The sequence below is a fragment of the Vanellus vanellus genome (genome assembly GCF_965231255.1).
Source record: "Vanellus vanellus genome assembly, chromosome: 7".
Lineage (NCBI taxonomy): Eukaryota > Metazoa > Chordata > Aves > Charadriiformes > Charadriidae > Vanellus > Vanellus vanellus.
Window position 1 is genome coordinate 3813088 of NC_138912.1, and position 22390 is coordinate 3835477.

Sequence of the window (22390 nt, forward strand, 5' to 3'; positions counted from 1 at the left end):
TGTGTAACCACTGACACCTCAGAGTACCATTTGGACCTCTTGTATAGGGTAATGATCCTCCCATGTACTGTACAACAATTTCCATTGCTATTCTGCCCTGTTTGGCTTAAGATGCCGGTGAGCCTGAACTTTATGGAGATCACTGGTACCGCAGACTGTGTGCCTAGGTAGTACCTGGTGTTGGCCTGGAGAAGACAGACAAGCGAGGAGCTGTAGAAGCAACCCCCGGGTTTCTGTGGTGCAACCTCCACATACTTTTAAATTGCTATAAATAACTTGAGAAGATTGTAAATTGTGCTTTACCTCTAAGGCTTCTGCAGTCTTCCGATTTTTCAGAGCCGTGTTCCTTGTCTCTTCCATTTTCTCTAAATATATTGAAATTTCTCCAGTGAATTTTATTGGATTTCATTCTGCCTGGAGTACAGAAGTTGCTGATGTTGGAACTGTAAATACCGTGGTGGTTCCAAAAGGCCTCTTTTCTATAGTTCTATTTTATTTTAATTTTAATTTAATTTTTATTTTAATTTAACTCGATTTTCGTAGCATTTGCCAAACTTGTATGGGAGTTAATCAGACGAGAGGCAGAAAACTTTTGATGCTTATGGATGACCACGAGTGCCTGGGGGAAGCAGAAGCTGGCCTCACCTCCTGTGCTGCCCAGATCCCGCAGCGGCACAAAGGCCATTGAAACCAAACTGCTGGTGACCCATCCGCCTGGCATTCAGCGGCTCAGGGCCGCCTGGGTTTTGGGAGGCAGGAGCCAAGCAGCCAGAGGACGCTGATTTCTTAGTCACTAAGGCCAGATGCCTAAGGATAGCTGTAGAGGGAGAACAGGTGAACTAGCGATAACAGAGAAGCCAGATTATGGTTTTCTTTTATAAAAACACTTTTTTTCTTGCCTGTACCTGCCGAATGCCTTGGCTAACTCGTCCGTGTTTCCTTCACGATAAGATGGGGTGGCATTTGCCGTGCTCTCTTCCCGTGATGTTTGGCTTGCTTTCGAGCTCAGAGGAGGCAGCGTTTTCCTGTCCGTTCCTGGATATAAGAGCTGCTGCAGTCCAAATCGTGCTCACGCGTTTCATAGGTACACTGAGCGCGGGTTCTTTGTTGCTCTTTGAGCCTTATGGATGATTTCTTTGTTAAATGGGCCACGGTTAAGAGTCATACTTCTGTCTGGGTGTTTTCAACAGTTACTGTGCACAAAGGAGATGAAGTGCAATTATTTTTTTTTTCTTCCTGGTTGTTGCGTGTTGGCTTTCTAGATACAGAAACATCTTGGCAGAAAGTGCCCAGAGCAAACTCAGGCTTATATGCTGTACAAGTCTCAGTTAAAACCTGCACACTTCAGTGCTGCTTCTCTTCTGAAGGGCTCCATTACTTAACATTTATCAAACAGTTTCAGAACAAACCACTTAAAGATCTTCAGCCATGTGCTTAAAGACTTCTCTGAAGAGAGCTGGAAATAAGCATGTGTTTTTACTTAAATGGGTGCTGAAATCTCAGCTGGATCCTAGCCATAATCCTGCAGTTTCCTCTCTAGTTTTGGTAGGCTTTGCCCACTGGGAAGGGGAGGGGATATTTTTCAAAACAGGAAAATGAAATTGTACCCCCCCCACCCCCCCCACGCAATTGGCAGGCGAATAAAGGGAAAAGAAAAAAACTTGAAAATACTCTTCACTGCAATTTAAATTGACTAGACTTCATTTTCTTGGCGGCGGCTCGCTGTTGGGATACTGGATGCATGTCTACCTCTGTACAGACACAATTTAGCTCTCCTATGTATTATCTGATATGTTTCTGGATGTCTGTCTTAGATTGAATGCTGTCTGCTGGCTTACTCCTTTCTTCTCCTACCTGCAGATATACCATATTTGCTGTAATGATTTGAGTGAAATACTGACCCTGATGAAGACAGCTTGGGTTTTGCCTCTAGCAGACGGGTTTCTATCTTGCGTGTCAGAAAGCGACTGTATGACCTGTAGCGTCATCTACACCAACCAAGTGTGAAATCAGCTCTGCCGAGCAGCTAGAAGGTTATAATGAGGAAATAATTCCTCCGTGGAAATAAAATATTCATGCTATGGCCCACCTGCTTTTTTAACATAGAGACATACAGCGAGAAAGAGGATTTGTCAGCTTTCTTCTTCGTTGCTACCCGCAGCTGACACCTTACAATAAATACACGGTGGGTTCAAGGCTGTGCTACAGCAAGAGCTGTGTCTTCGTGCAAGAACAGGATTCCTAAACGTTGATGTTCACATAGGGAAAAAAAGGTCTGAAGAGTCCCCCACGGGCTGCACCAATGAATGCAGGCTGAGCTGTAAGGTGTTTGTTACGTGTGGCAGCTTCTTCTGAATTTGCAGCCCTTAGAATGACGGTTTCCCTTCCTCCCCCGTCCTGGATGATTTTTTTTTGTAGACGTGGTTAAATCTGTACTACTGGAGAGATATTGTTTTCTTGAGGATTTCTCTTTAAACTGGTGCGTTCTTCACATCTGTCATTCCCAGGGCAGGTAATTATCAGGAAGAAGCAAAGGTCAAAAAGAACATTGCACGTTCCTAATTTTCCTGGCGGGCAAAAGCCTGCAGGTAGTCGGTCGGTCCGGACTGCAGGGCGCGTCTTTCTGTTACCTTGGCAGTGATGCCGTAAGCAAAAAGGTTTTCTTCCTTCAGCTGGGAAGTTCGCCATAGCAACTCACCACGTAAGTGCTGCGATTTAGTAATTTTACATGAATTTGCCTTTCGGATTAATCTTTGACATCTTGAATCTGGTACGTTATGGGAAAGATACACTGATACAGAGCGAATTAGTCTACTATTGCACTGACTGCAGTTGAGAAAATAGACTCGTGCCTTCAAGAGGGCAGAAGAGGAATATTCTGGGAAGTAATTTGAACTGATATTGTTGGGAGGGTAATATTGCTTGACATATCTGTTGTGACAGCTGAAGATATGCTGAAGCACAAAATAGAAAAGGAAAAGACAGTTGTTAAGCCAACGACAAGATGAAACTGTACTACTTATGACAGCTGTTGGCAGCACGGTTTCGCCATCCTCGAGCTTTCTACTGATCTGGAGTATTAGAAACTTCAAGATCATGTTCGCTGTGTGTTTCTAGAGATCTTGTTAGGGGTAACGCTGTCTGACAGCAGCCAACTGTAATTGGCAATGGGGATTCTTCAAACACAAACAAACATACAAAACGTCAACGTTTTCTTGCTGATCCTTTCATAGGGTGGTTGGTCATTGCTTTCGTACTGGAACCATTTGCATCCCCAAAAGTTATAAGACTTTCTCGCTTCTAGTCCATCAAAGCAAAAAAATATATGCAGACATGCAAACAAAAATCAGCTCAGTGAGACGCGGGGGGGCGTTTTGGGAAGCAGGGGGAGCTTTGCCTTCAGTTTGTTGAGGTGTCGAGTCACAAGCTGAGCTGATACGTTGCATTATCAATGCAGCTTTAGAAAAGCTTTTGAGTAAACAGTATCTTTAAAACTCTATAGATAGCAGCAAACTGTCCAGTGATGCTCCAATGTCCTCCCCCCTTCCAGACACTCTCCTGGCTATTTTCCTGCCACCTTGGCTTTCCAGGTGTATTTTGCTGAGGTTCTGCTACCTTTCCAGCTTTTAACCATTAGGAAGCTGAGACAAGCCAAATGGTCTCTGGTCAGGTCTTGTTAAAGTTTAAAATGCCTTTTTGGCAGCACTCTGTCTCTTGGCAGATTTGGGTCTATGTAGCTGCAGTTACTTTCCTGTTTCAGTGACACTATACTTTGAGCCTCTCATCCATCACAAATGATAAGAAAAACTTCCTCTTAGGAGAGCAGATATCTGGAATTCCAGTGCTGTGATGTTTTTTTACTTCTATCATAAGCTACAATTACTGTCTTGCATTGAGTTCAAAACTCAGCTTCATTTGTTTGCCTCCTGATTTTAATTGGACTCAGTCTCTTTTGCTTTCTATATTTTATCGTTGTGTCTCTTTCAGCCAATATGAATCAGCATAGCTCAGTAGGAGATGATGAGGTTCTCCTGATTTGCGCTAATATTTATGAAATACTGCTTCCTGTGCACTTTCTAGGTGTGTCCAAAATGTGCTTATGAAACCAAGTATGTGCATTCATCAGCCGATGCACTCTTTAAGAGTGAAGATTTCTATCAGATCAAGGTAAAGAAATGGACTTCTGCACTGAGGACCATCTTCCAAGGAAAATTTCCTCATAGCTCTTGATGCTGAAAAACACAGTATGTTGGGCTGCAGACCAAAGCTCATCTCTCCTGGCGTACGGGGAAACAGCACGTCTCAGAAGGTCACACGAATTGCAAGGCGTTGCACTCTCCAAAGTACAGCTGGAGTATCGGTCCTCTTTGGAGCACAACAAATTGGAACAGACCAAGAAAAAAAATCCAGGTCCAAGCAGATTGGCCTTAAAAGGCAGAATGAAGTAGGGGTATTTCATTAATGGCATCTAAAAATGTTAGGGCCATGGTAACAGTAGTTGTCATGAAAACTTCTACCCTAATCTAAAAGCTCTGGCAGGGCACACGTGGCTCATTACTGCAACGAAGGGCCGGACTCTCGTGTGGAAAGTTGGGCCAAAATGTGAATGCAGTAAAGGTGCAGTGAAAATTAACTTAAGATAAAACAACCGCTTCCCATAAAAAAAAATAGTCAAGAGGTGGGGGAGAAAAGCATTCAAAGCAGTAGAAGGATGTCCTAAAGCATTACTGACAACTGGGGAATGCCTACGAATATTAAGGAAAAATTCTACATACTTCTTTGGTGGTTGTTGCTTTGATTTTCGAGGCGTTTGTCTTTATTTCTGTTTTTATTTTGTTCTTTTTATTGCATTAGTTAGCTGTCCGAGATGCTGGACTAACATCCCTGGGATTGATGAGCTTTGCATGCAGAACGTGTAAGCCGGTTTTACTGCACGCTTCTATACTCTGCCCACTTTGTCTACCCCAGCCTTGCTCTGCCTCCTGTCTCCTAATAGCGAGAGAATAGTTGGGAATCTATACGGTATCTCCTTCCTGCTCAGACCGATAACAGAAGCGACAGTTGGCAGAATTGAGGGGGGAAAAGGGGATGTGGCTAGATGGGGTGTATTGTACTATGATATCACTGTCTAATCTGAGACCAGCTCATTTTTCGCAATCTACAGATCAGCCATCGGTTGCTAAAAACCTTTCCGTTATTTTGGACGAGGCTCTAATTAAAACCAGAAGTCTGGAGGGGAAAGGCTCGGTATCCTATTACGTGTTTCCCAAACTGTTGAATTCCCTGCTATTTTGTTAGTAGCTCTGATTGCGTCTTCTGTTCCCTCACCTAACTGAGCTGGGGGAAAGCTTTTTTCTTCGGTATTCTCTAGATCTCCCTGACAACCTGGCATCTCTCCTGTGACGGCTGCGTTCTCTCTAACCTTTGTGGACAACGCTGTCGTAGGCTTGTCCGGCTTTGGGTAGCAGACAGACAGAGGAGCGGTAGGACGTCTCCGTGCACCTTCAGTGGGTGCGGTGGTGTTTGGGCAGCTGGCGTGGTACTGATAAAATTTCGCGTCCCGCTTTTTTTGCTATGGAAGCGTTGTAGCTCATTCCTACGGTGCAGCACAACGCAACATCTCTCATCAAATAAAACGGCCTCGTGATTTCTCTGTCAGTATTGACCTAAGGGCAGAGCCCAGCTTAGATTAAAGAATCACGCTTTATTGTAGGTAGGACAATCAACAATAAATTATCGTATGTATTATATATTGTATGTATAATACAAATTTAAAGACTAAAAATTCAGCAATTTGCAAGAAAGCAAACTGAAATTTTTTGTGTTTGCAATGCAGTGGACAGTTATACCTCGGTTACCTCGAGCTCTTGTAGTGTCTCGCCAGTTCTCTTTTGGAGAACTGTTTTGGAGAGGCTTACTCTAGAGGTTTTGTTGTTTTAGCTCTCTCTCATTAAAAGCAATCTTTTGTCTTTTCCTATACTATCCTACCGAAACATGGAGGAGTATGTCCCAGCCTGAGTGTAACTCAAATAAAATAAAGATCATAGAATCATAGAATGGTTTGGGTTGGAAGGGACCTTTAAAGGTCATCTAGTCCACCCTCCCTGCCATGAGCAGGGACATCTTCAACCAGCTCAGGTTGCTCAGAGCCCCGTCCAACCTGGCCTTGAGCGTTTCCGTGGATGGGGCACCTGCCACCTCTGTGGGAAACCTGTTCCAGTGTCTCACCAGCTTCATTCTAAATAATTTCTTCTTCTGTGTGGTTTGGAAATAACCAGGAGATATAGCAAAAAAAAAAAAAAAAAAAAATCTTAAGGGCCAGAATAATATGGTCTTGTCTTCTCCATGTCACAGTCTGGTCTTAAGCCTGTTGGCAAAACTTTTACCCTTATGAATTCCCTGGTGCCGAGTGCTGTTTCTTTGACTGATACGCATAGGCAGGGGAACATTTCTACCTCACTGCCCAAACTTTCTAAAACATACTTAAATAATTTACGTAAAATCCAAATCTGCATGTGAAATATTCTCATGAGTCAAGGGTTTATTCACTGTGAATTCATTCTGCGAGTGAGAGGAAACCTAAACTGTCTTGGATAATATGGCATTTATAAAATATAGATCTATTTCCCAATATTTATGTCAGATGCTACTCATCGTATTTTTTCCTCTTTCTTACCTCAGCCTGAAGCTACCTCACCAGCCCCTTGCTAGCACTGCTTCACACGGATGTTAATACTAAATCATTAGTTTCTTCTGTGCCTGTGTCGTTAAATAGTCTCTCTGATTTACCAGAATGTGGATTATAATAGAGGCATTAAAAAGCCATGTATCTGTAATTGCTTTTTAATGCCATTGCTATTTATGGGTAATTTCAGTTTCAAAGTACCTTGGAAAGTCATGTAAAAACATAAAGCATTTGATGATAAAGGTGTGCCAAGGAAAATTCATCATACATGATGTTATTTAATTGAAGTACTGTTAAGGATCCTGGAATGAAGCAGGTTTCTAGGTGCAGTGTGATATACTTATGAAAGTCAAACTCACTGTTGTACTAATTATTGCAAATTCATAAACAGTAAAAAAAAAAATCATATGTAAGTCGTATGAGCATTATTAACAATTAATTATCATAGCATCTCCAGGTATGACAGACATAGCCTGATCCATAAATAGCAGAAAAAAATATTGAAACGGATGTTAAGTCGGTGCTGTGTGGAAATGCATGCCCTACATTTATACAGTAAACCAGATTTTGTGTGGGAATGACGTAGTTCCCAAAACACAGGGAGCTCAGAAGAGTTAGCTCAGAAGTCTCCTAATGGGTTTTACACCACTACACGACTTTCAATATATCGCTTAAATCGTACCTCAGGAAGGGTGGCTCTCCAGAATCCTGTTGAACCGTTTCTCAAAAGATTTGTTCCTTCGCTCTGGGCGTCTTCTAAGTCAGTAACACCTACACAAAATAGACCAATATGCTGCCAAGATTTCTCCACTCATGCCTGCAGTAGTAGTGTACCTATGCTATATTTAAGCACGAATAATTCTGTGTGGTGTAAGATGATGGGGTATCAGGTGCATATATTTCATATAGGTAACAGATAAATATAAGTACCATAAACATTTTCTAAAGGCATTTTGTGTGTCCAACTTGACCGAGTGCCTTGGAGAAGACTGATTTTCAGCGGATGGCTACCCAAGTGTCTGAAGGTGTGTATCTGAAATAACCATTCACTTTTAAGAGTATTTTATGTGTGTGCAAATGTACGTAGTGCTCCAAAGTATATGTGTGTGTATGCACATATCATTTCTGCATGTTTGACTCACATCTGTATATATGAATAGTTTATATATAATCCTGCGGAACTGTATTTTCTGGCAGATGAGTCTACATTAATTCCTAAAACCCTGAGCAACAACAGAATTGCTTTGCGGTGTTAGGGGGGGAAACATTACGATAAAAATGAAGCATACTTTTAATTATCTGTAGTCATTCGGATGAAATCTATAATGAGCTTGATAAATGCTGGTGCTCTAGGCATCAATTTTTCAACTGGCAGTAGAACCAAATATATCTGGAAAGGCATTGTTAGCTTAGACTACACAACATTTTTGAGGTCTTGGTTAGTAGGAATAATTAAAATGACTTATGTAAGATAAGTGTCATATCTCTGTCAGCAACTAAACGTTAAATGTTATTATAAACTAATTACTTCCTCAATTTGAAAAGAAAATTATAATTTTGTGTCTTAACTGCTAAAAGACAGCGTCTGCTGCTTCTCTTGCACAAGCTCTTCAGTGACTTCCGTGCAATGAGATGCCCTCCAAGTGAGTGAGAAGCCAGTTTGGACCCCTGGGCCAGCAAAAAAAAGTACTGTAGCAAGAAGTCAAAACCTCTTTCTGACATTAATCACTTCCTAAATAAGTAAAACGCAGAAGCAGCTGATGCTGTGGGGTTTTCCCTTGTGTTTCTGACCGCAGGCTTGCCGCTGGAGTGGGATCCTCGTGCTCCAGCCCCACCGCCTGCCCGTCCTTCCCACGTCTGTCTGGTGCAGCTCGGCCGTGCTCATAGTCCGCAGCGAGCAGCTCACCTAGCTAAAGCCACAGATGTCGATCTGATGTTTTACTGCAGCCATTTGCTGTTGAATTAATGTGTTTAATTGGTTCATAAAGGGTTCTGGCACATGGAGCAGTCTAGGAATTAGATATAGTGGAAGAGCGCAGCAGAGAGAGGTGACAAAACAATGAAAAAAGCTAAAAAAAACACCCTAGTTTAGCCTTGTCCCAGTCTCCTGACTTTGCTGGCCGTTCTTCCTTTCTGGCCTGAAAAACATGAAGATGGAGCCTAACCTGACAAACAGGGATGGGGATCTGTGTTATCTCCATTAGAGGTCCCACTGAAGCCGCATCTTGTGGATTTGGTTGCCTGCCCTGGCAACTGCCAGCCTCACGTGCCGTGTGCTGGTGGCCCCGGATTTGAAGTTTGTTTAAGAAAAGCACCGATGTGGTTGTGTTGCTTCTTTGTGCCTTGCTCGCTAAGAACAAATGTATCATCTCCCGTTTAATAGTGTAGTAATAAACATAGGCATGTAAGAGGTGACGAAAAGAGGGCTATGGAAGAACAGCGTGGAGAAAAGGAGAGGGAATGGAAAGATGATGAAGAATGGCTAAAGTGAAATGCAGGGATTGTAGGAAAGTAATTAATGGGTAACTAAGAGGCAAGGAAGGAGGAATATTTCAACCCCCATCCTTTGAGGACCTCACCCGATAAACTCACTCTGTGATACCTCAGCCCCATGCCTTTGCAAACACCCAAATCACCTCGTCCCAATTTCAAGTCATAAGTTGAAGCAGACTTAGTTGGAAATGAGCCATCATCCTCTGAGAGTATAGCCTAATGCCACTTAAAAAATCACTCCAGGCTTTCCCAAGTCACCTGAAGCACCGCGTGTCGACGGCTGATGCGGTGTTTGGGCTGCGCTCCCCCACTGCAGGGATTGGGGCAGGAGCAGCCCGCCGTCTTCAAGCCTGAATGGCGGAGGATGTGCTCGTTTCAGAAGTGGTTTAGAAAACGTGCAGTTACGCCTTCGCACAAGAAATGATGCTGCTAGCAATGCCAGAGAGTGATTGTATCTTTATTGGATCGGAGGAGTGTTAACAGGAGTCCAAGATCTCACGCAGCTTTGCTTGCTACCGTATGAATCACCTGTACACACTTGAAAACCACACGAACATTCATGGTCGGCCTCCAAATGAAAACTTACAGGTCGCTGAGACAGTGAGTGTCTTACTGCTTGTTTTTCTGTCCCACTAAAACGGTGCTGGGCCCCAAAATCAAAGCCTTATCTGTCGACTTCCACGGGAGCAGACTTCAGAGCACACCGCACTGTAATTGCTGCCGTTACCCCTAACGCGTTGCCTGAAATCTGCAGCTGCAGTCTTGTTGTGTTACCAAATTAATTGATCTTCATGGAAGTCACTGCTTTAATTGGAAAGGAAAAGTGTCGGGCGAGAGCGAGAACACCCTTGTGAATTCTTGTTTAATCTCACAGTCTCCACTCCACATTTGTCCCTGGCTCATAAAGGATTTGGAGGCAGAGCAGGAGCGGCATTTCGGGGAAAGGTGGCATGCTTGCCCTCTTCACGAGTTATTTCCCCAGCGTTGGCCACTTTTGGAGACAGAATATAGGACTAGGCGGACCTTTCGTCTGACAACCTGCAGCCGATCTTACGGCTTTTGCACCTACTTGCTTTCAAATGAGCGTGCGTACCAGATTTGTAGGCTTGAGACCTAAACACGGGGTTTGCACAAAAATTTCCCGACACGGCACTGCTCTCTTCATCTCGAATTTTAAAAGGTTAGTGAGAGACAGTGAGGTGTAGGGCAAAATGAAGGTGTATCTGGAAAGTCAATGGTGTTCTGCAAGTGAAATATGAGTACAGCCTACTTCAAGCAAATGGCTTGTTCTTGTGGCAAGGAAAAAATTATGGGTTTAGTAAACCAGAAGTACTATTTTATGTTTCAACAAAATGGCAGAAGTGGCAAGACAACTTCATTTAAATGAAAAATGCAAATGCAAACCTGCAGGCACACCCTCAAAAGCAAGAATAAGATATGGAGAGGATGTGATTGTTGGTCAGACTCTCAGAAGAAACCCAGGCTCAGTGGCTTTTCATTAAGGTAAGAGCCTGGCTTTCTGCTTGCATATAACCTTTTGTAATCCCACAGCGCTATTTACATTTTGTTAGTTATATTTTCATGGAATCACGGAGTTTCAGAGTTGGAAGGCACCTCTAGAGATCGCCTAGCCCAACTCCCCTGCCAAAGCAGGATTGCCCGGAGCACATCACTCAGGACTGCATCCAGGCGGGTCTTGAAAACCTCCAGAGAAGGGGACTCCACCCCCTCCCTGGGCAGCCTGTGCCAGTGCTCTGTCACCCTCACCGTAAAGAAGTTTTTTCTGTGTATTTGAGCGGAACTTCCTGTGTTCTAACTTGTGCCCATTGCCCCTCGTCCTGTCACTGGGAACCATTGAAAGAGCCTGGCTCCATCCTCCTTCAACCCACCCTTTAGATACTTGTATGCCATAATAAGGTCTCCCCTCAGCCCTCTCTTCTCCAGGCTAAAGAGTCCCAGCGCTCTCAGCCTTTCCTCATAAGGCAGATCACAGAATCACAGAATCACAGAATTATCAGAGTTGGAAGGGACCTCTAGAGATCATCTAGCCCAACTCCCCTGCCAAAGCAGGATTGCCCGGAGCACATCACTCAGGACTGCATCCAGGCGGGTCTTGAAAACCTCCAGAGAAGGGGACTCCACCCCCTCCCTGGGCAGCCTGTGCCAGTGCTCTGTCACCCTCACCGTAAAGAACTGTTTCCGTGTATTTGAACGGAACTTCCTGTGTTCTAACTTGTGCCCATTGCCCCTCGTCCTGTCACTGGGAACCAATGAAAAGAGCCTGGCTCCATCCTCCTCCAATCCATTCATCATCTTAGTTGCCCTTCGCTGGACTCGCTCCAGCAGTTCCCTGTCCCTCTTGAACTGGGGAGCCCAAAACTGGACACAGTATTCCAGTTGTGGCCTCATGACCTCCTTCGACCTACTGGCCACACTCTTCCCTATGCAGCCCAGGATTCCATTGGCCTTTTTGGCAACAAGGGCGCATTGCTTGCTCGTGGATAATTTACTGTCTACCAGGACCCCCAGATCCTTCTCCTCAGAACTACTTCCCAGTATTTTAATAAGTTCTGATTTTTCACTGGAATTGCTTAAAGTTCGATGTTTATAAATTTTCCATGTTAGGACTAGTTTTCTTGGCTGTTTTAAATATAATTCTGTTCTTGTCTGGAAATGTTCAGATGAAAGTACAGTTAGACAATTTGCCCAATGACATCTGTTCAGCAGCATAATTTTACTCAGCTACAAATGACATATTTAATTGAATGAAACATTTCAAACAGACTTTGACAGTTTTCCAGCCCAGTATCTCCGAACTTACTATTGAATGAAAATATGCCATCCTAGAAGTGTTACAGGGACTATAAAGAATTTGTTTTATGAAAGGCAGCACTGTGATGTTAGAAAAGAATGCATTAAAATATTATGTCTGCCACTTGTGATGTATGTACTTCTTAGCTTCTGAAACATCTCAATGTTTTCTAGTGGATCTTTTGAGCCGCGATTTTACAGTACTGTCTGTGTTGTACCTCTAATGCTGTGTTCTGCATGCAAGATCAGAATGTTAAAAGAAATCCCCCAGATTATCTTGTACAAATTTTAGCGGAAGCATAATAGGAAGTATGCATTTCATAAGAAACCACAGTATTGTCATCTGAGGAACAGATCCGTGGAAGGGGAGCCAGAAGTTTCAGAGCCGTGTTAGTCTTTCGTCTCGCCAAAGCCAATTCAGAATACTGAGTTGCGTAAATTTGTCCGGGTTCAGCCTGCAGCGTAGCAGTGCACATTACTTTTGATCTTTGCCATAGATACTTCAGAGGTGTAGTAGTTCAGTGGTTATTTCCAGCATAATGCTTTATTTCTGGCACGTCGCTTCAGGCTTTCACAGCCACTTCCAATATTCTGAGCTAAAGCTACTTAACATAGCTCGCGCAGTAAAGTATCAGTCAGCCTACATAGTTTGCCGAAATGTACAGAATTGTATTTTTCCGTCAAAAATCGGTTACCCAATAAGCGCTGTCATCTCCCCATAGCTGACAACAATTTGTGGCTGGTGTTGTTCTGGAGCCTTTACCGAAGGTGTTTGCTTTTCATGGCACGCTGCCCAGCTGAACTGATGACAAGATTTCTATTATTCCACTACACAGGGAAGCTCGAGGAGGTAATATAAAATATTCCTCACAAGGAGCTCTCCTAGGACAATTCTGTGAGAAAGATGCTGAAAACTGTCAAATGCTGCTCTGGGATGTTGGAGGTGGTCGGTGAAGACCAAAATCAGAACATCTTTGAGGTTAACATGGGTGGGGTGCTGGGAAACCACGTTGGCTTTCGGGGTGTGTGAGACCAGCAATTTTAGTCAAAGCTCACAGAAGTGGTGCCATTCCCTCTTCTGCCGGAGAGGTTTTGTTACGTCTCCAAGCTCTCTTGCCAAGACAGAGCGAATCTTGCTGGTATTCCTCTCATTCCCCCACGCGTGCCATGTGGGTTGCTTCTTCCCTTAATGACCATCTGAGGTGCAGGGTACCTAAAGCTGTCCTATTATGACTACCCTCAGGGTTTTGGCCAAGCTTAAGCCATTTTAGGGAGAGAACTTATTTTTACCCATCTGCTTGGTTGGAAAACATCGTTTATCTTCTTCCAAGGGAGAACACGCTTTCACCGCAACACTGGTTAGCAGTAGTCTCTTCATTAACGTTTTGGAATTAGAATGAAAAAATAAATGCCATCGTTTTGGCAAGTAAATGTTTGCCACAAACATTAGAATGAGTGATGGAAGCAGCGGGTGCAGCTGAGAGCCTGGAGCAGCATGGGAGGCCACCGACGTGCTTAATTTCATGTCAATCTTTTTGTATTGAAGTTTGGGGAGGTGAGGTTTATGGTTTATTTTCCAAGCAGTCAGGAAATAAGAATTTTCTCAATCATGCAGTGATTGCCAGCTAGGGAGGTCGTTTTCTGTCTTAGTTGTTCAGATTTGTTTGCTTAGACTGTTGTGCAGCCTGTTGTAGTGAGTAGTGCTGAAGACAGGGTGCTTGTAGGCTTTAAAAGCTGTGCTTGTCCCTCTCGTCTCCCTGTCCCCAGCTCACCAGAGAGCGGCTGTCCATGAGAGTCCCTGTGTTTCAACGCACTCTCCAGGGACATCTCAGACCGCGGCTCTCGCTTTTGACGTTGTGGCACGCGTTTATGAAAATTTGCTCTTTTTGTGCCAGATACTCATGCAAGGAGTGGTGAGAGGGCGATCTCCAGTAGGCTCAGGATTATATGAATTTCCACGTCAAATGAACTGGGTAGAAGTACGGAGACACATTTTTCAAATGGAGCGTTTGATCAGCACAAATTGTCTATCTACAGACCATGTGAAATAGGCCAGAGGCTACGACCATAGAGTTAATATTGAAACTTTGGACGCTTGGTTGATTTCCTAGCTATTATAGTTTTATTTTGCTCCCCTCTTTTCCTCAGAATTGTTGTGCTAATTAAGCTCTGCGAATTTCAATCTCTCAGGTTCTTCAATTATGACATTGCAGTCCCTCTATGGCAGCACACTGGAGTGTAGCAGATAGGATATTATCAAGTGGAGACATTCAATGGGAAAATGTCCAAAAGCATTTCAAATCACTTAAGATGATTAAACAAGGGGAAAAATTTAAAGAATATGTGGTGGGTTTGCGAATGGGATGATGTTAGGTGCCTGTGCGTGGGAAACTCATTACCCATGCTTCACTCATTCGTTATATTGTAATGAGAAAGAAGAATTGAAAAACGCCTCTGTGAATATCACCTTTGTGAATATCAGGAGGTACTTGCGCTGAGACCACCACTGCAGAAGCAGCAGGCTTTACAGGCTTGTGCAGACTATGGATATACCTGTGAAGAAATACAGCAATTGAAGAAATAACAACTAATTCCGGTATAAAGGTCAAAATGACCTGAATTAAGAATTAACGGAGTACGCTGGTGTCAGTAGGCAGAGGCTTAGATGACATTTTTTATAACTGCCTATACGCCATCCTGTTTCACTCTTCTCACCTCCCCCATTGGTAGGCAAGGTTTAAAATGGATAGCCAGAGGGCTTTTAATAAGAATTTGTGTAACAGAGTGAGGCAGTACTTGGATGGGGGAGAGAACAGGCACTTTGACATTCGGCAGGAGGAGAAAGAGTAACAAGTATAAGTAAAGGTCAGATGTCTATCTGAGCTGCAGGCAGTGTATCTGAGGAGAAGGGAAGCACCACAGTCAGGTTTGAGTCAGCCTTGCACTACCAGTGGCTTATTTTGATCAGTGCTCCCACGGAGTAGGTAGAGCAGCTGATTGTCATCATTTAAGTAGTCATAGGAATATTTGATGTTCTTCCTAAAATACCAGTTCTTAAAGTAGCGTAAATATACTTAGATGTTAATCAAAACCAAAGGTAAGCAGAAAAGCAAACTCAAGAGCATGAAAAGTGTATGTTCTTCTCTGAAGGCCAACAGGTTGAGGGTAGATTTAGATTAGATACTAGGAAGAGATTCTTTAATGTGAGGGCGGTGAGCCCCTGGCGCAGGTTGCCCCGAGAAGCTGTGGCTGCCCCATCCCTGGAGGTGTTCAAGGCCAGGTTGGACGGGGCTGGGAGCGACCTGGGCTGGGGGGAGGTGGCCCTGCCCAGGGCAGGGGGGTTGGAATTCAGTGGTCTTTAAGGTCCCTTCCAACTCAAACCACGCTACAATCCTGTGATCATTAAAAGCAATCCTGTGAAACCTCCTAACCAAGGGTGCATGTGATGTTGGAGCCCAGAGCAGAGATGTCCATGTGCAACCATATTTGAAACAAGATTTAAGGTGACAATTAGGGGCTGCATTTCCAAACCTTTCCACAGGATGAGGAGCTGCAGAAACAAAAATCAGATCATACATCTCAGCGCTGTCAGTCTTGCAGTGTAAATGCAGAGCACCCAAGATTCCTTCCTAGACATGTCAGACCTCAGAATCAAATAGCTGACAAAGCTCCAGCTCAGATTTGAGGCTGCTTTCATCTCCATGAGATTCAAAAGAAAACACAGAGCTGCTTTTAGACCTTGCCTTCTATTCTATCCATGCCTTCTATTTCAGGCATGGGATTTTAGCTAAGTGCCCAGTTCCTGCTTCACATTACTCCATTTCAAAGTCCTGGTTAACGCTTGATGCCAGTAGACAGAACTCGCCGTGTCCCTGGGAGTGCTGGATGAGTTTGGCCCGTAAGCCACAGAGCACCTGTGTGAGAGAAGCAGCCCAGCGTAGGCCTTCTGAGATGCGTAACACATCACCCAGGATGCTGAAGAAACATGTACCAGACCATCCAGACATCATATTGTTTGGCTTTAAATCAGTGCTGTTGAATCTCAGTTGCTGGGTGTCACTTCACAGAATCACAGAATCACAGAATTATCAGAGTTGGAAGGGACCTCTAGAGACCACCCAGCCCAACTCCCCTGCTAAAGCAGCATTGCCCAGAGCACATTACTCAGGACTGCATCCAGGCGGGTCTTGAAAATCTCCAGAGAAGGGGACTCCACCCCCTCCCTGGGCAGCCTGTGCCAGTGCTCTGTCACTTCAGTCTCACGGAGCAGCTCGGAGAGACTTGTACATCCATTTCGATGGATAACAATGTTGGTGTCTTCCCCTTTATATCTGTATTGCAGGGGGATGACCTGGAAGAGGGAGGGCAACCAAAGAAGTTTCATCCTAAAAGACAGATCGAAAACCAAGCCTGTGTGCTGTTAGAAAGAGATTTACTCCTCAGGCTTTTGTCTACTCTATCACCAAGAGAATCCCTGGTGTCTGCTCCTGCTGTGATGATGCTTAGATTTTTCCTGAGTAGCACCAGCACAAGAAGTACACAGCTCTTGTCATTTTTTATAGCCTGATGTGCTATACTTGGCACGTGGATGGTTAAGGGAGAATTTGATAATAATCTGCACCTATCTGAATGATATATGTACCGAGAAGGAAAAGCAATTGTTTCAGCTAGTGAAAGAAGTGCAACTAGGAAAAACTAGAAAAGGCTGAATATCAGGAAATGCATCATGACAGTAACATCTGTCGGAATGCAAAGCAATCTCCCTCTGAAAGTGGGGGATCAGCATTGCTTCTGACATTTGAAGCTCGATGAGACAGAACCTAATTTGATCTACAGCATGCTTGGCTTCCAGGGAGGCCATCTGTATGATCCACTAGATTTTTCCCGTCTCTGTGTTCTGCGACTCTGTCTTTCTGACTCTCCCTGGGTGATGAAATATCATTATAACCTTTTGAGATAATATATCGGTGCCTGGAGAGCAGAGAGTGATTTTTCTCATTTGCCAGTGAGAGACAGTGTGTTAAATTACCATTCCTGTCATTAAATAGATTGAGCAAAAAATTTAATGTGTTTAAAACAGGACATTTTCCCCCTCCCCAAACAAACCGCCTAAGACTTCATTCACATTGCGGGGGGCCGGGAAGGTGAGGGTTAGAAGTTTAAATAACATTCATCATATACCCTGAGGCTTAGGTTAGTGGAAGCTGCTTGACACCTGAAAATACTCCAGCAAATCTGACAGGTAAGCTTTCTGCTGATTTACAGAGGATGAGGAAGCCTGTGCTGTGTCTGTCATAGATCGGGAGGGATAAAACTTGTCCTTCTGGGCCATCAAAGCTTCCACTTGTTAATTTGGCTCTGGGAAATGTGAAAAATTCCACGGCGCCGACAAACACAGTGCCTAAGTACGTAAGTAATTTAACTCAAGAATTGCACTTTTGCATCTTCAGAGAATAAATGAGAACGTTGTGGTGTTGCTTCAACTGATGTTTTTTAATCGTATCCAGCAGTCGATGCAGTTCTCGATAGCATTTGTTTCTTCTTCGTGCAGTGCAAAAAAAATGATAATCATCTGGCAATGCTAAGCGTTGTAGCTGACAACATTTGAAACTCCAGACATGGTGATGAATCGCACTATGATATATTAATGTTATTTTGATCCCTGCTCTCTCAGAATTACATTGATCCAATTAGGTTAAGTAGCTTGCCATGTAAATTAATTTACTTTCCTCTATTAATCTTCTTAACTGTGGGTCAAAAACAGAAATGTAAATCAATCTATTACATTGCATATCTTTGAGCAGCGGGAGGGGGGTAATTAAATTACCTAATAGATACATATGTTGAATTCATTGTTTGGTATGCTAAACTTCATTGCCATAATTGGAAAGGGAAGCGGTGCACGCTCAGTTGTGGAATTTGAGTGCTTGTTACACTTGGTTTTCATAACCTTTCAAGAAATGCCTTTACATGACTCGCTGTCTCCGGATACTAATGCTGAGTGCTTATTCGGCTATGCAGCTTTTAAGACATTGTGAAAGTGGGGATAACAGCTTCTTTCTCTGCCAGAAATTGTCGGACTCCCTGGCGACATGTCTTGTAGAGGTCCCCAGCCTCTACAGTGTGGAGAAAACCTCTGCTCCATCTTGCTCTCAGACTAGCACTAGTGCTGAACGTGGCAGGAAAACAGATATCTCAGCAGTGATGTCTTAGTTACTAAACTGAAGGAGTGTCAACGCAGACTCCTGAAAAACTTTCTCGTTTTCTTAAAAAGGACCTTCAGCGGTACATGAAATTTCCGTGATTTGAAATCCTGCTTTGGCTTCTACACTAGAGCATACTTTTTATTTTATTAGGTTGGTCCAGTGGTGGGACTCCATCACCTCGGTGCTCTTGCCATTCTTTTACTACTCACACTGGGAATTCTTATGTTCAGCTGGTATTTTCATCAGGGTAGATAGCAAACTTTCATCCTGGTGAAACGTGCCTGATAGGGAGACTGATGACGGCTAAACCAGGAATTTGTTTACCTGCTGTATTTCCTCGCTTTAGTAAGTAGAACTATCCATGAAAGACCCAAATGAAAATGAAGCATTGATGTAAAGGGATGAGATCCAGTGACTGGAAACTGAACATAGACACATTCAAGCTAGATACAAAGTCCGGTGTTTTACATTGAGCTTAATTAACTGTTAAAAACTTACCAGGCTTGTGATAGCTTCTTCATCATGAGAGGTTTAGACAAGGGCTCTATACAATAAGAAAATGGATCTGGTTCCATCACGGTCATTGCACCAGAAGATTAATTCAAGTCAAGTGACCTATGTAATGCGGCAGGTCAGATTGCTGATCACAGCGCTCCCTTCTGGTATTAAAATCTAGGAATCTCTGAAATATTTTCTAAATCTGTGCCTGAGGGTAGAATGAACAGAAGCAGAAAGGTCACCTTTGTCATCAATGCTGTCAAACACTTTGGAAATAGCGGAGCAAAAAGTCAGTATATTGCTCAACCGCTTTGCCCTTATGCTACATCTGTTGCCCTACCAATGCCCGTGTTTTGTCCCATTAAATAAAAACCACTCTGGTGTCCTGCATGAAATCCCATTTCCAAAAATCGCACAGCAGAACTCTGTTGGCTCCAACAGTGATGCATCTTACCTTTTGCCTTTACAAAGGTAAGGAATGCCCGCTAAGTGCAGAACTTAGCAGTGTTGTTATATAAATAATAATGATAATTAAGAAAGCAGCTGCTCTTTGTGATAATGAGACAGTAGGAAACACAGATACAGCACACTTTGTTTCGGGCAGGTCTTCCAGAGGCTGCTGGCACAAGGGGTGAGATAAACGTAGGTGTCAAGTGCCGTCCGAGACACCACAGGGTGTTTGAGGTGTCCCTATGGAGTTGGTTGGTGAAAGGTATAGCCCATGTAAATCAGCGCTAGATGCTTGGGTAGGCAACCAAATCCTGCTCAGGCTGTGGTGGTTGGCTGAGATCCAGAGCAGTTCCTGGACAACCCACCAAACGCTACAGTGGTTTAACATTCGGTACCTATTAATATGCTAATATTTCCCACAAGCTGAAAAATGTAAAGTGAGAATCTGTACCTGAATACTCATTGTGTTGAGGCTTTGCTGTCTTCGTCTTTTTACGATGCCATTCTCTTCTTTTTTTTCTTTTCTTCTTTTATTTTTTTTTTGGTCTTGTTTCATTCAGTGGGTTTTTTCTTCTTCCTTAAGATAGAGGCTTTTAAAGATGGGGTTTCTCTCTAATAAGTGTTTGTACAGTTCCTAGCACAACCGGGTCCTGATTGCAACTGAGCCATTGGATATTAATGTGATGCAAATAAATCAGTAACGCAAAGTAAATATTTGTTCACGCTCTAGTTTTAATGTTTATACAAACTGCAAGAAATATGTACGGAGACCATGTACTAGTTCACACTGGTGTATGTACAAAAGTGCATTAACCAGCTTTAAATGAAAGAAAGGGCCCGGTTTGATCAAATGGACAACCCAAGGGAGACACGCTTCATTGTGAAACCCTATGCCAAAGATTTTCAATAGTCCGAACTCTCCAGTTTTCAGAAGGCGATGGTGGCATTTATCTTTGGTTTCTTCTGTATTGTGCTTTCCCATTTCACTAGAGTGTTTGTCAAAACTCAAGCACGTTTGTGTTGAGGTGCACAGCTTAACACCTATGCTAGGAGTAAATGTGAATATGTATTTTTCCTTCTGGCCGTGTTAGAAGTGCTCTTTAGATAAGGAGTTGAAAAACAGATCAATAGCAAAACTTTTTTTTTTTTTTTTTAATAAAAGGCAGATGCTGCTTTCCCTGTTCCACAAGTTTACTACAAAAAGAAGAGTTTTCATAGTTGTCACGCACCTGCCCCTCTCTGGAGATTTCCAGAAAACGGTAATTGCAGGTCAAAATTTTTTATCACACTGCCAAAAGCAGGAGGGGAAGAATGGCGAGCACGAGAACAAAATGTCTCATCACAGACATGGTCTTTCACCGTCTCTTGATGCATCATTTCAAGTTGTTTGTTAGATTTCCATTCATGAATATCCTTTCCAGACAATCAGAATAAATCCAGTACTGCAACTTCTGCATTGTTCTTGTAGTGTTTTTCCTTGAGTGTCAGTGGAAGAAGTTTATTTCATTTTCCGATTGCTAAACTAGTCTTTGGGTGGTCACTGGCTGATGAATACAACACATTGTATAGTAAAATAAGTAACGGAGAGAAAACGCTTTCCGTTTCCACGATCCGCCATTACTTAACAATACTCCAAACATCTAGATTTCAGATTTAATGTAAAATGTGTTGAAAATTACATGGAAGATTCAACACTGAGACGTACTGGCATACAGTCCTCATTTGGAAGAGAATGCACTCTGGAAACCTGTAGTCTTTTCACAATCAACGAAGGAAGTGTTCGTGTACTGCAGCTTCAGTATTTGGAGTTACGGTTCTCCTTATTTCGCACACAGCCCTGTTAGTCATTGTATCATTAATGTATGGCTTTGATCGCTATCTCAAACAGAGCCACTAAAGGACAAAGTCAAGGTGATGTGACCTTAATATTACGTGTGCTCTGTTTTTTTTCAGGGGCCTGTTAGCCAGCGGCTTCACAGAAACACATTATTTGAAAGACGGCACTGATGTGGTTCTCACACGCAATTACACGGTAAGGTTGGTGTTTCGTGGGTAGATGATGCTTCATCGTTAAAACCCAAAGCGCTCTCTGCCGGGATCTGAGCCGTGGGATGAAACAGCTAGATGTGTGATCTTTTTTTATTGTTGCCTTCAGTACCTTTTTGACTGCTGTGATCCTACACATGAATTTTTAGAAAGAGAGAGAGAGAGACTTTAAAGGCAAGCTGTTGGGTTTTAACCAGGTGACTTTTAAAATCTGTAAGATTGATTCAGCTTCTTGGAAGTATACCCATTAAAATTTTATAAGAAATGCAGGCATTGTTGATCGGTTATGGAGGAAAGTCCCATTTCAGTTAGGAAGAAAGCCCAAAATATCCGATTTCCATCATGCAGAAGCTCACATCAGAGCTTTGGGAGTCTTGGGTGTCATTCTGCATTGGGGGACCCCTGGCTGAGGTTTGGGAGAGGGGATTGGCTGTTTAGTTTACTTTTGAAACCAGACCATAAGACTGTTATGGATATACTTTTTATATATATATATATATGTATGTATGTATGGTATGTGTGTATAAAAATATGGCTAATATGATCCATGTTAAAATCAGTAGTTAAAAACTGCTTTTTATAAATAAAAAGCACTTTAAGGCAGTAATGTTTTTGTCCTCTGACACTATGAACACCTTAATTAGAAACAACGCAGCAAGCAATTTTAATTACAGAGTTTATCTTTTATCTGCCCAAGTCCTATAAACTATTTGTTACTTATTGATGTTGTCAGAAGGTAGCATGCTTTGTGTTTCCATCCATAATGGCCTTTGCTGGTATCAGTGAAAGGCGTTATTTTTATCCGTGACATCTTCCTTCTGAAAAAGCATCTTCATTAAAGCCCCAGACCTCCTACGTAAAGAAATCATTTTTAAAACTTTCAGTGTTTTCTTTTTTGCTGGCTGCCCGTATCTTCTGCAAAACCAGCTTAGTAGAAAGTAGTCATTTGTTTTAGAAAGAGGAAGGCTGTACGGACTCCTAAAGGAAGTAGAAGGAAAGAAATGAAGGACACAACTCTTTGACAGATTAACCTGCATTAACATGAATATGTGTTAGAGAGACATAGCCTAGAGACAGCTAGGCTTTCCCTTACTAAAAAAAAATATCTGTTTTCATAATGGCAGTAAGTCATGATTAATACCAACAGTGCATATTGCTGCCTGAAATATTTTTTTGAGAGATCAGTGAATTATTTTTTTAT

The 22390-nt window shown here is 42.9% G+C and overlaps 1 protein-coding gene across 2 annotated transcripts in view; it reads left to right on the forward strand.

The window, feature by feature from the left end:
• ADAM12 (ADAM metallopeptidase domain 12) overlaps positions 1-22390 on the forward strand; it is a gene marked incomplete at both ends in the record, with an annotated part of 190480 nt that overhangs the window by 87110 nt on the left and 80980 nt on the right. For both annotated transcript variants that reach the window (XM_082486654.1, XM_082486655.1), the window contains one exon: positions 21097-21175. In XM_082486654.1, coding sequence (XP_082342780.1) covers positions 21097-21175 — 79 coding nt within the window. The remainder of the gene's footprint in view (positions 1-21096; positions 21176-22390) is intronic.